The sequence below is a fragment of the Mycteria americana genome, chromosome 6, assembly GCF_035582795.1.
Source record: "Mycteria americana isolate JAX WOST 10 ecotype Jacksonville Zoo and Gardens chromosome 6, USCA_MyAme_1.0, whole genome shotgun sequence".
Lineage (NCBI taxonomy): Eukaryota > Metazoa > Chordata > Aves > Ciconiiformes > Ciconiidae > Mycteria > Mycteria americana.
Window position 1 is genome coordinate 10,964,434 of NC_134370.1, and position 12,942 is coordinate 10,977,375.

General features: G+C 44.3%; 1 protein-coding gene across 15 annotated transcripts in view; it reads right to left on the reverse strand.

Annotated features, from left to right (window-relative positions):
* The window catches only part of TCF7L2 (transcription factor 7 like 2), a 182,482-nt gene that overhangs the window by 105,858 nt on the left and 63,682 nt on the right, over positions 1–12,942 (reverse strand). For all 15 annotated transcript variants that reach the window (XM_075504523.1, XM_075504521.1, XM_075504535.1 and 12 more), the window contains exon 4: positions 11,939–12,040. In XM_075504523.1, coding sequence (XP_075360638.1) covers positions 11,939–12,040 — 102 coding nt within the window. The remainder of the gene's footprint in view (positions 1–11,938; positions 12,041–12,942) is intronic.

The window sequence follows — 12,942 nt, forward strand, 5'->3', positions numbered from 1 at the left end:
GGCAGGGCTGTCAGCCTGAGCAACTCCCTGAACTCCATCCCAGAGCACAGCTTCATCTTCCCCTGCTTTCAAAAATCAGCACCAATATATTTGATTATGAAAACATCCACGCTAAAGCCAAATGTACACCGCCACCTTTCACTTTGGGTCAAAGTCTCAAAACTGCATTTTCATTTAATTGCTCACAGATTTATTTTTGTGGGGTTTTTTTTTAAAGCAACTTTAAAAGAAAAGGACTTACAAATAAATAAATAAATAAAGTGCTGCTTCCAACTGCAGTCAGGTTCAGCTAAGACGCTCACAAAGGTTATACTTCAAAGTGCTTTTTGTGCAGATCTTGAAATGCCTTCCCATGCCCGGATGCATTCGGCCAGCAGACGCTGAAACGAGTAGCAATACTTTTAAAGCCCATTGAAATGCATCCATCCACCCTCCCTTCATAAAAGGAAGCCTTACTTAACAGGCATTTATTATTGCTGAACTAGGGTTGAAAGTTCAGTGTCCTTATAGACCAAAATTATCAAGATTTCTGAGTTTGCAGCCCACGTTTAAGTCCTAATGAGCTATTGTACCACACTCACTGCTATTAACTCTTTGATGTCAGGAACCCATGTTGCTCTTTTAAACGTCTCACAGATGTCCAAGGGAAAAAGTGCAAAGCTCACCTGTGCTAAAGGACAGGTGAGCAACTGTATTTTTTTTGCCTTTAGTCCCCTCCAGCAAAATATGCAAAGACAACTACAGCATTAAATATGCATGTCAAAGACAGGCTAGCCTACCAGTTCGGACTGTGAACTCGGAGTCAGGGGAGCTGTACATTGCTCCCAGCTTTGCCATGATCTGATATGCAGAACACATTACCTTTCCAGGAAAGGGACGTGAGCATACAGTGCCCGTCACATCACACGTGTACAGCAACCGAACTGCTGCCATGCCATGCACTGCACAGACCCCATCTCTCCTGGACCTGAGCTCTTTGGGGCAGAAAAGCACTCTGCTTTTCTGAGAGTAGCTTGCTTATTAGACCCTCTTAAATACAGGTGACAATAAAGCAATAATGAAATTATCTTTAATTTGCACCAAGCGCTGTGACCTGCTCGTTGCGCAATCACAGCAGTGAAAGAGTGTCCACAGGGAAACGTCACCATCAGGCTTGGATGGCGCTTGGGAAGAGAAGGGTCCCTAATTTTCCAATCCCAGATTAAGGCACCCGATCCCGACCAGCAGCAAACAGGAGCAGGATGATGCTTTAATGCAAGAGCCACGAGCCCAGCTCGGCGCCCAGGCGAGGAGCAGCTGAGTCAGCCAGAAAGTGAACAGGGTGCCAGCTCTTTGGCCGTTCTCCTCTCCCATCAGTGCTGGGGCTGCTCCCTCACATTTTCTCCCCATTTACTCATCCTGCAGATTCCTCAGCACAGTGATCTGAGGTGGCCAAATGATCGCCTACGCAGGAACAGAGCTTAACAGTCCATCTACAGTGTGAGCGGACGCTCCCTGGACGTGCTCTGGGCATGACGAGCAGAACAAGTTACTGCAGGGCGAGCTTCTCCGAGGTCTTAGAGCAGCTCTGTAACTGCCTGGCCACACGCTCAGCTCTGGACACAGATGCGAGCAAACTTCACCTTCAGTCCAAATGGCATCTGCTACCTCACGTTTACCCCTCAGGCAACAATTGTGGAGCAACCGGCATGCCTCAGATTCACACCAGAGCTTATCCCAAGGTAACCTGTCCTGGCCATCAGAGCCCTTTAATGAGGAGCAGGTTACTTCATGTCCAGTAAGCGACTTCCCTCCAAAGAGCTCAGCATGCCTGAAAAGCATCGAGATGGGGAGTCAACGTGGAGCAGCTACGGCTTTAGCAATTCAAACCCTTGCTTGCTTCATATTAATTAACCATGTAGACATGCCCAACATGCACCAACAGAAGTTCTGCCGCCAGGGAAAACTGTGCACTGCAACCATTTGGGGTTTTCTAATGATACTGCTTCCATGCAGCTGCTTGGCAGGAAAAGTGTTCATGGCCGTAAATGCACACTAAGAAAGTCTGGAGGCTTTCAGGTCCCTTCACTCTGCTTTCCTCCATAAAATACCATTTCCTTATTACAGGGCAGTCACATCCCCATAACATGCAATACTGACATAGCAGAGTTCTGTGGGTATACAAAGGGGCAAAATTTTATTGTTCTGTCTTTCCTCTCTGACACTATCCTTCCAGCCAGGGGAGGAGAACACTGAGATTTCACGCATTTCCCAGTGGGCAGACGAGAAACGAGAGACCAAAACCCTCCTTCGGGATGTCTCCTTCTCCTACAGCCTTAGCCCTGGGAAGAAATATGTCAGCACAAACACAAGCTCCAGGGGAGAAGAGCTCAGGACACGCGGTTCCTTCTCTCCCTCCTTTTCCTTTCTCAGTACTTGCTAGCTGGGGCACAGGCAGACGCCATGACCATCTCTCAAGAAGGGGCTTTATTTCATATAAATGCTCAATTCCAGTGCCTCACCTCAGAAAAGTGTCACTACACAAGACAATACTTTGAGCACACACTTAAGTGTTGTCCTGAACACGGATGGACATCAGCTCACGTTTAATGATTTCTTGAATCAAGGCCTAAAAAGTAAAAAGGAAGGGGAAGGGGAAGCTAGTTTCCACAGTAATAGTAGTCAAGAAGTCTTTGAGTCTTGCCAACAGGAAAAATGCATGTTAGAGAACCACTCGTCTCTCCTAGGAAACTAGCAGAGACCCACCTCTTTCTGCAGGCTAGCACTGCAATGCCCAGGGACACCATCAGGTCCTTAATTTGCACCAACAAGAAGGTAGAGGGGTAGGGTTGCCAAAAAAAAACAAACAAAAAAACCACCAAAAAAACCACCAAACCACACCCCCCCACCCCCCCAACCAAAACCAACCAACCAACCAAAACCCACCCAAACCCAAAGATTTGGTTACTTCTTAATTCCATCAGGGAGGCTAGACAGAAAGCACCCTTCCTCTTGTATACACACACATACGGGTTCAAACCATGCATGACCAGGCCCCCCTACCAGCCTATCCCTCATTACGTATGTATCATTCCTACACAGGCAAGCCTGGCTGCAGAGCTACTGCTTGCTGGTAGAGAAAGGACTGGTTCAGCTCCCTCAAACATCCTAATCCCAAGAGATGAGACCTCAGGTATATCTGACACAAGCACTCATAGATATGCAGAGTCTTAATAGCACCAAAAGTAATTTGGTTAGGATTTTAGGTTTACATTTCAAAAACTACTTCAGTTTCTTTTTTTTGGTTTTTTTTTCCTGTGGGGCTGCAGGGTTTTTTTTTTTCTCTAAAATGCAGATGTAAAAATCAGTTTCTCAGAATCACCTTGGGAAAGTTACTTAACATCTTTCTGGCTGCACTGGTAAAACAGAGGAATGAGCAATGTTTCCCTGTCTCAGGAAAGCGCTGAATGATTTTGCTCACCAGTATCCGTCAGGTACAAGCAAAGCTTCAGGGCCAGGTTCCCTGGAACCAGACCCTTGCAACCAGCCCGCTGCGGCTTCAAAGCAAAGTCTGTTGACAAAAATTTCTAGCTTAGTTTTGTGAAATTAGGCACAGAACATAAGGCTTGAGGAGAGATTAGGGGTGGGAGGTTGTTTTACGAGGGCATCACTCCTTGTTATTTGCAATATCTCTAACTCTCCAAAGGCTTTCCAAAATGGGTCTGCCCCTTGCCAAATAGGTCTGCATAGGACAGAGGAGAAAGCATCCTTCCTTCTCTTTATGCAGTGGTTTACTAGGCAGCTCCAGCTTCTTCCATAGGAGAGAGTACAGATGTCTATACAGTCCAGAAAGTGAAGTATCCCATGAATAACCTAATTCCAAACCGCATGAACCGGTGAGAAGAGCAATAATCCTGGGCTTGAGCAACTTGGCAAACAAACGGTCCTGAGCCCAGCAATGTCAGCTTCCTTCCTTTCTTTTTAATGATAAATACACGTTGTTTTCTTTACCAGAGCACCTGGACACAGTACACAGACGTTGTTTAGATAGAAAATAGGAGGTTCCTATTCAAGTGGGCTCATCTGCATGGGGAAGTTTTTGTGCAAGGGCTCAAGTGTGAATTAAAAAATGCAGAACAACTATTTCGAATTATCTCTCCGTGTGGACACTGTTATTCAGCACTAAGAGTTTCTTTGTGAGATTTAGCTTAATCCGTTTCCAAAGCGGATTAAGCTAAACCACACAAAGGACCTCTTACTGCTGAATAAGAGTGGCCGCATGGAGAGATAATGAGGAATAGTTATTCTGAGACAGCTACTTCGACTGCATATTTGGGCTTTTCCACTCTGCATCAACAAGCCCAAAGGTGTACTGGAAAGGAAAGACTGCAGTTCTAGAAATTTGGGCAAAAACAGTGCTGGGGCCATATCATACCTGCTAAATCTTCTGCTCTGCGCCCGATGGCTGCTCCTGCTCCAGTCAGCATGGGTCCTGGCTCCAAACCAGGCTGCATTATTCAATACCTACTTCTCCAAGCTCCAGATTGAATCCAGCCACAAACTTCAGCTGCAGACAGAGTGTGCGGGGAGAAGGACCTGCGGCGAGCGGCCCTGCCAAGTCTGCCACCCTCAGTACACATCATCTTTGATCTGACAGGCTCACCCATCTGGCTCTCCAGCATCACCCGGCGCTGCCACAGCTCTTCACCTGCTGCCAAGGCCAAGCTGCCGCACACGGCTGCTGCTGCTGTCCTCATGCACGCCTGGGCTTCGGGCACGGACCGTCTGCACTCTCTCCATTCCTCTCGGCACAACCTCTCTTCTGCAGGAGAGCTGATGGCTTGCTGATGTTTAATTTTAGGCCCACGCAAGTCCCTAGAAGTTAATTTAACATGCATGCTCCAGCATAACAGACTGCCATGTGACTGAATCGAAAACACAGCTTGGGCTCCTCTGTGCTAAAATACTCTCTCCTAAACCATCTTCCCAGCATAGGTTTCTACCTTGAAATGCTGTTCTCTGCAGTTTTACAGTATCCCAAACTAGCTGGTCAGAAAGGGCCAGAACTTAAGGCACTCATATTTTGTGTCACATTTGGGACATAGTGGGTATTTTATAAACAAAAGATACAAGAGGGAAGCCTGCAGTAGATGCACTTCCAACCACACTGAAGGCAGCATAATTACGTCTTTCTTAAGGATCTCTTGAGGAGCAAGCTTTCATCTTGCTTCCCCCTCACCCAGAGAGTTTCAATACTCAGATATGTCAGAGAGATATATACCAGATATATTTTGGTGTGCCACGGCAAACCAAAATGCCAAATCTCAGGGCTCCAGCTCAGAAGCAGGAACTGCAGCACAGCCCCTCCAGGAAATCAAAACTGATGCCGGTTCACCACAATATCCTGGGCTATAAACCTGCTGCTTCAGGAAGACCTGCTGAGCTGTCTCCGGTAACGTCAGACAAGCCTGGCCCTGCCTGGGAGCAGGGAGCACTGCAGCCATCTCACGGCAAGCCACCCCAGTACCCGTGAACCAGAGCCCTCACAGGTACCAAGGACCAGGTTCTCCCAAAGTCCAGCTGGGTAATTCACAAGAAACAGATGCTCAACAGATTGCGCTGAGCATATTGTAACACCCCTACTCAGCTGCTTTCTCCTGAAGCAACACTTAAGGTTGCCAATTCCTATGATTTTATAGCCAGTCTACCAATACTTGCTATTATTCTTAAAGTGTGGTAGCCTTGAAGTCAAGTGTTTAGGGAAGAACCTCAGCCTCCACTTACAGCACACAGCAAGCTCCTGAACTGCTGTAGAGAAAAGTTTGAGACTGAGCGGAGTATACCCTGCAGGCTCAGGAACCAGAGAACAAATAAAGAGAACACAAAATGTATTATTTAAGAAACAGAAAACCAACAAAAACACCACCAAAAAAACCCCCACCAATCTTCATGACCTTTTGAGGCCTGACTCATGATCCTAGAACAATTGGGGTTGGCAGTACTATACATTTTATAGCATTTATTCACAGCTGAAATATCCCAACATCCAAATACTTCAGAGTTCTTGGAGCTACTCACAGATCTCCTGACTACAACCAAGCGTGACAATTCATCCCAGCTGCCAGTCCAGCCCCAAGGTGTCTTCTGAAGGTGCTTTAGTGCTGACTGATGTTTGCAGAAGCATTAAATTCCTGCTCACTTCACAGTAAGAGGTACAAGCCTGCACATTTCTCCAGTCTCGATGTTTAAGCAGAGGAGTTACCTCCACTACAGGTCTGTAGAGGACAGACATTGTGCCACAGAGTAAACACAACGGCATGAAGCAGTCCCCTAGAGTCTGAACTATTTTGCAAACATATCAAATTACCAAGTGAATTACTTTTTAGGAGTCCACATTTCTTCTATGCTCTACACAAACCAAGCACTAGGCTCCCCATTCATATTTAGCGGGTACTGAATATAATGTGTGCACTTTATAGGAATCCATCCAAAATAATTTTATTGGGCTGCTGGTAGATGAATTCTATACTTAGCCCTAAACATTCAGGTTTGAACACAGCTTTTTTTAAACACAACCCTTCCCAATGAAAAATCAAAAGGAATTAGTGGTGAAACATTTAGCCACAAAATTCTCAGCAAGTTTAATTTGTTCTGTGGCTTAATTCCACGCAGCTCTGAAAATTCAGGACAAGATGTTTGCACACTTTTGGGTATGTATTAATGAAACATTTTGTTTACTTTGCAACTGCCAGAGCAATTAGCCAAATAAAGTATAGAGTATTTAAAAGGAGAGAGTCACTAAAGAAGCTTCCAATTAAGTCTGCACGGATATTTCTGCAGTGCGAGTCTCAGGGATCTGTGTGTTGGGTCCGTGCACCAAAGCATGACCTACCTGCCATCATGGATTGCTAGGGTACCAGTACAGCTCAGACACACAGCCCTCTCCTCCTCCCTGTGCACATGCCCCTCTCAATACCAGGCACTGACATGAATGATGCCCAGCTCCTTCGCCCCACAACACCACCATGTTCCTGCAACTCTCAACACAGTCTGTATACTCAGAGGATCACCCTGTAGATCTCCAGGGAAGAGGGTGTCCCATCCATGGGCACACGTGGCCTGAAATCCAAGAACATCTCAAGAGGTTACTGCAGAGGAAGAACAGCCTCTCTGCAACAAAATATTAAAGACAAATAAAGCAAGAGCTTTAAAAGCCCTCTTGGGGCACTGCGAGTGGAAGTTGCAAGATTATGCTTCCAGATGGGTCCATACATACAGGACCGTGCATACGTCTGGATGCACCCCACTTCTGGCCTGTTTGAAGGGACACTGTAGGTGAATTTTAAAATCTGGATAAGATAAACCTCATGATTACTTGCAGGTATTTGTCTTTTCTTTCAAAGTGCATAAGCACAAACCACACAAGACAAAGAAATTAGGGACCAGGCAGGGCAGACAGCACAGATTCAACTCTAACTGCTCTGGGAAACAGCTCCTGATCCCTTCAAACCACCCAGCGGTCCCAGGCACCCACCGTCCACGCACATCGAAGAGGCTGAGAACAGAGAGTACATTTCAGACAGTTTTGCCTTCGTTTTGCTTTGTCATATTATGTTTTGAAAACACATTTTTACCTCCTTAAGCAAAAAAAAAAAAAAAGGGGGGAAAAAAATTAGATACACTACTGCACAGTGATTCTTTGTTCTTGGGGATTCAGTCTACTTTATGGCTGTGTTCACTACATATTAGAAAACCCAGGCCAAATAGTACTAGAAGTCCTCCCCCAAGGTAACATTTACATTTACTTCAAAAGGCCTCCCTGCAGAAGAAAATGCAGGAATTTTTTAAACCTTTAACTGTTTTGTAAGAAATATACTGTACCAAATCACCACCATTTTGGGTTCTGAATGTTTTTGCCTGGTACAAAGGAAGCTAAAAGCAAGCCTCTCTACAGCCGAGACAGCAGGAGGCAGGAACCTGGGTCTGGTCTTTCACCCATACTCCTGCCCAGAACAGGGTATGGCTGAGTCAGAGTATTTACTTTGCAGAGAACAGGGAAGAACAGCACTGTTTTTTTCCTTAAGGTTGTAGGAATGCATGCATAGATTAAAAAAGGTTTTAAAGGAGCTTGTTTTCTGTAGTGAACAGATTTTGGAGATCCTTGTGCAGACATACCATGCTCATTTCCACTTGCCTGTCCACACCGCAACAGAAAATTTTCATGCGAGAATCCCAATCCCAGGGCAGCCAGATCTCATCCTTATCATCATACTGGTGGCACATGCGTGGAGCAGATCAGGTGCACATTGAACATGGGATTTCAGGACAACTAGCACCCTACCCGCTTAGAGGAGCATGCAAGGCACCCAGCTGGGGTCTGCTTTACACCCAAAAACTTCCTGCTAAAGCTGTTTTACAAAGTCTTAATACCTTCAATGAAATCAAAGGTCAGAAAAAAAGAGGAGAAATAACCATAAAAATCCTTAAAAAAATCCCAGCCTCATAATAGTACTATCCACAGGCTGAATTCAAAATTTTGACCTAGCAAGCTTAATAGCATACTATTAAAACAATTTTTCCACCAGTTTTCTTTCACCTTTGGACACAGATAAGCAGCATGACTGTGCCAGAGCAAGATGCAAGAGTCTTACAAGACGAGTGAAGCACCTAAATGCAAATAAATGCATTGGTCTTAAATGGAGCCTCATGCTGTACCTTCCTCAAGACATGCTGAACATCATTTCAGTTTAATATTCTGTTTCTCATTATGGGCCTTGGAGACTCTCTCAAGCACCATGAAAAGCAGTATTAACCCAGCCCTCAGCACTGGGGGCAATCCAGCCAAATTATTCATGCTGGTCTTTTGCTTCGATTTTTGTAGTCTTAACTTAATGTTCTTAAACAAATCTGAAAGGAGGGCAGCTGACAAATAGTTCAGACTTTACTTAAGACATTATAGACGGCCATGTTCTGCAGCCTCGAGTCATTAGGCTAAAAACCCACACTGAAGCCAAGGGAGTTTCATCAGAGCTGGGCGTAAAGGCTGCAGCCCTGACACAGAGCTCATGGTAGTCCCAGCCAAGCACTGAGAAGCAAGAACGTTAAAAAAGAAAAAAGAAAGGAAAAAGGAAGGGAGGGCGGGGGAAAAAAAAAAGAAAAAAAAAAAGGGGAAAAGAAAAAAAGGGGGGGAATAACCCCCCCACACACACACCTGTCCTCTCTTTGTAATCCAGCTATAAAGATTAGCCTCAAATCCTGATTTCAGAGATAGGGGAAAGATAAGAAATGATTTGCAGGTGTTAGCGTTTTCCTACAGATCTTCAGGGCATGTTACACATTACACTCGCACAGAACATCAGCATGCCCATGAAATACCCCTCATGGCTCCATAAAAAGATTAATCGCGTTTTCACGAAATGGGTGTAGAGCCTCATGCAAGAGCAGCCAGGTCCCAGGTGCTGTGGGCAGGCACGGCAGTGACAAACGGGGACACCAGAGATGCCTGACACATCCCAGGCCAAATGGCATCTGCAGCCACTTCATCTCCCCCGAATGCCGTTACCCACTCTAACTTTATTTACCAAAAATAAGACCATTTTTACTCCACAGAATGAATGTGGCCTGGGGCAGATGCCAGGAGAAAGGGTGGAAAAAGCTGCTCCTTAGTTATTTATTTTAACAGAACAAGGCAAAACAGTTTGCTGCTAGAAATAAACAGTAAACCTTGCAGACACCCCACCCCCCCCCCAAAAAAAAAAAAGAAACCAGTGCTTCCCCCCTTACTCCCTCCTCCTCCTCTCCCTCCAACATTGTAAGTAGCACAAAAGATCACATTACAAATGCCAGCTGTGGCTCTTTTGGAAGGTGGCCTCCATCTCGGAGGTAGTATATGTTCCTCACGGCCTAAGTGGTTGCTATGGTAAATATGCTTTTTATTGAATAGCAGAGGGAAACAGCTTTTAAAGAGACCCATAAGAACCCCATAAATGGTCAAAATACAAGGCAGATCAACCTAAGCCTCCCTGGAAATAGGTTTCTTTTTATTTTCCAAAATTATCATGATTTTTGATTCCTTTTTTTGGTGTGTTTGTGTTGTCCACTCACCTCCACCTTGCCCACACCTGGGTGGAACAGCTGGAAAGGGCCAGGGGAGCTGGGACCCCACCCAGCCCCCCGGCACAACGAGCTGCTTTTGGCTTTTAAAGGCAAGTGCCCGCTCTCCTGTGTGGTGGGAGGCTTCAAGGACAGCAGATGCTCAGCATGGCAGAGCACAGATGATCCCCGGTGAAGCTACCCACTAAACTCAGCCTGCCCTCCCAGGCTGCAACCAGCCAGGAGAAACCTCCTGCTCCCCCACCATCACCTCCTGCAAGTCTGACACTGCTCTGGCACTCTGGCCCCAGAGCCCCGGGAACGTTCCTGTCCCCCATCCTGGTCCTCCAGCATGGCAGTAAAAAAAGAATTAAAATAAGGAAGTTACTTTGGTTCATTTCTTATTAAGAATAAGATGATGGCAGGTTTTGATGGCTGTAGATTTCTACATAACCAGCTAAACATCTTTTCTCTCATCTCCTCCTCCAGTGGCAGCCCAAGTGGACAGGAAGGAAAAGCAAAGTCATTCTGAACAAGTGAAGCAACCAGTGCTAGATATCGACTAAGCAAATACCAGTCCTGTGCCCATCACTCTCTGCTATATTGAGGGATGGTTTAGAGGCTACGGACTCTAAAAGATAGGAAACCTTTTTTCTTTTTAAATAAAAATTGAAGACATAGCAAAAGGCTGAAACTTCTCAAGTTAAAGAGACAACAATAGAATAAGAAGCTCCTCAAAAATGTTTAGTATGATTTTAGATTTCTAACAAAACAAATGTGCACCTCGGATGATCTACCGGCTACATCAGCTTTAGACTGTATAACAAAAGATAAAGAACAAGCAATGTTTCTTTTCCTGGGATTCACCTTGTCATACATTGGTTATAAAAAAGTTTAAAAAAAAAATTCATGTAAAACTTGATGATAAAGTATTTCAGAAGAAATATTCTAACCCACTACGTGCCATCTTCTCCAGAGGTAAATTTCCCAGATGAATCCTCAGAGCTAAGATGCTCCTTAACCTTACATGGCACGGATACTGGCTATGGGTGAGGATGGGCCAACGCATACTGCCCCTCTTGCATAACACCATATAAATGAACAGTTTCCTTTTAGAGCTCTATGGATGCTATTTTAGAAAGTAAAATAAAACCCCAAACCCCTCTCATGCAAATTTGTATTGAACATTTCAAACTCAACATTTCATTGTTTTTACAATAGAAGCAAGAAAATTTAACCAAGATGTTAATAAAAAAAGGTATTTTTAGCAATGCTACTTATGATAAAGAGAGTTTTATATTTTGCAGGTAAGTAGCAAACATTTGATAACACTTTTTATACTAAATGAGAAGTCATCACAACACAAAGGGACATGTGCTCTGTTGAGCTTTGCTCTGTTGAGCCTTTACCCAGGTAAAACGCTGACCAACTCTCACAAACTTTCACTCAAGATTTTGCAGTAAGAGAAGATTTTTTTAGTAAAGGCCATAGAACAGGCTTGGTTTTTATTTTTTTAATGCTTTCCAAAAGTGTCTCTTCATTCTCTTCAGTTCAACATTGTCAGATGCATAAACCAGCCTGATTGGACTTCACTGCCACTAAGTAATTCTGCAGTGTGTAAATTTAGAGCATTTTCAACTCTCTGCTCTCCTACGAGGCACATGAATGATAATTTCATCAACAGCCCAGCAATAGCAAATGTATTCCCTCCTTTTACCATGGGCTCGTTAGGGTTTTTGTTTGTTTTGAAGTATTTCTCTTTTGGTTTGTGGAAAAGAAAACTGATGACAACCAATGCCATTAATGTCAAATGCCTTTTTTTTTTTTTTTTTAAACAAAGGAAGAACATCTTTCTGTGTTTACTTACAACAATGTGTGCTGGAGATGGAGACCTAGCATCCTTGAGGGCTTGTCTACTCTGAAGGCTCCCTGCCTGAACATCAAGCAGTGGCCATTTCATCTGCAGATACTGGATGGAGGAAACAAAAATGGGGAAAGAAAAATGAGTTCAGAAAAGAAAGGCAAAAAAAATAATAAATCTTAGGTAACATGGGTAAAAAGATATAAATTAAAACTTATGCAAGGAACTGAAACAAAAATTAAGACGACTTTGCATGTTTGTGGAGACAAAATCTGTGCAGAACACTAACAATTTCATACCACCGCGTTACAGTTCAGGAATAAGAAAGTAAAGCAGATTGCAAGACAGTATTACATTGATTTTATTAATCATAGCAAATCTAGAAGAAGAATAAAACCCACACAGAAACAAAATACCAAAACCATGGAGAGGATGGGACAAGGGAGGGGAAGGTGGATTATCAATCTCAGGAGAGGGAAAACACGTATCGTGGGTTAAGAATATAATCTCATTATTTAATGGGTCATCTGTCAGCCTTCTTTCAACAAATGCACCATGTCAACTCCTCCGGCTTCCTAGCGCTGTACGAGCCCTAAAGGCAGAGGTCTACCCCAAAAAAGCCCAGCACTGCTGCGTCTTAGCACCTATTTTCCCTACTCTTCACCACTTCTAGAAGTCACCATGGATTATTTTCTTCTTAATCATCATCACCAGGAGAGAAACCTTCTGTCGGACAACCCTTAACAGACTTGCACAGTGTAACTTATTCAATTACAAAGCCAAACTTAATAAGCTCTCCCGTTGATGATGTCCAAGACAGTACAGCCTGGTGCACTCAGGTGCGCTGGCCAGGCATTTGGGGATAGCCACAACTTCTTTATATCACTGTCATCGGCAGATAGGCTAAATACACACAGGCAGCAAGTCTGCAGCATAAGGGGGTGTTGATTCCAAAGCAAAAAAAGCTTAACTACAATTCAAGAAGGAGCAGAATGTTCCCACGGATTTAA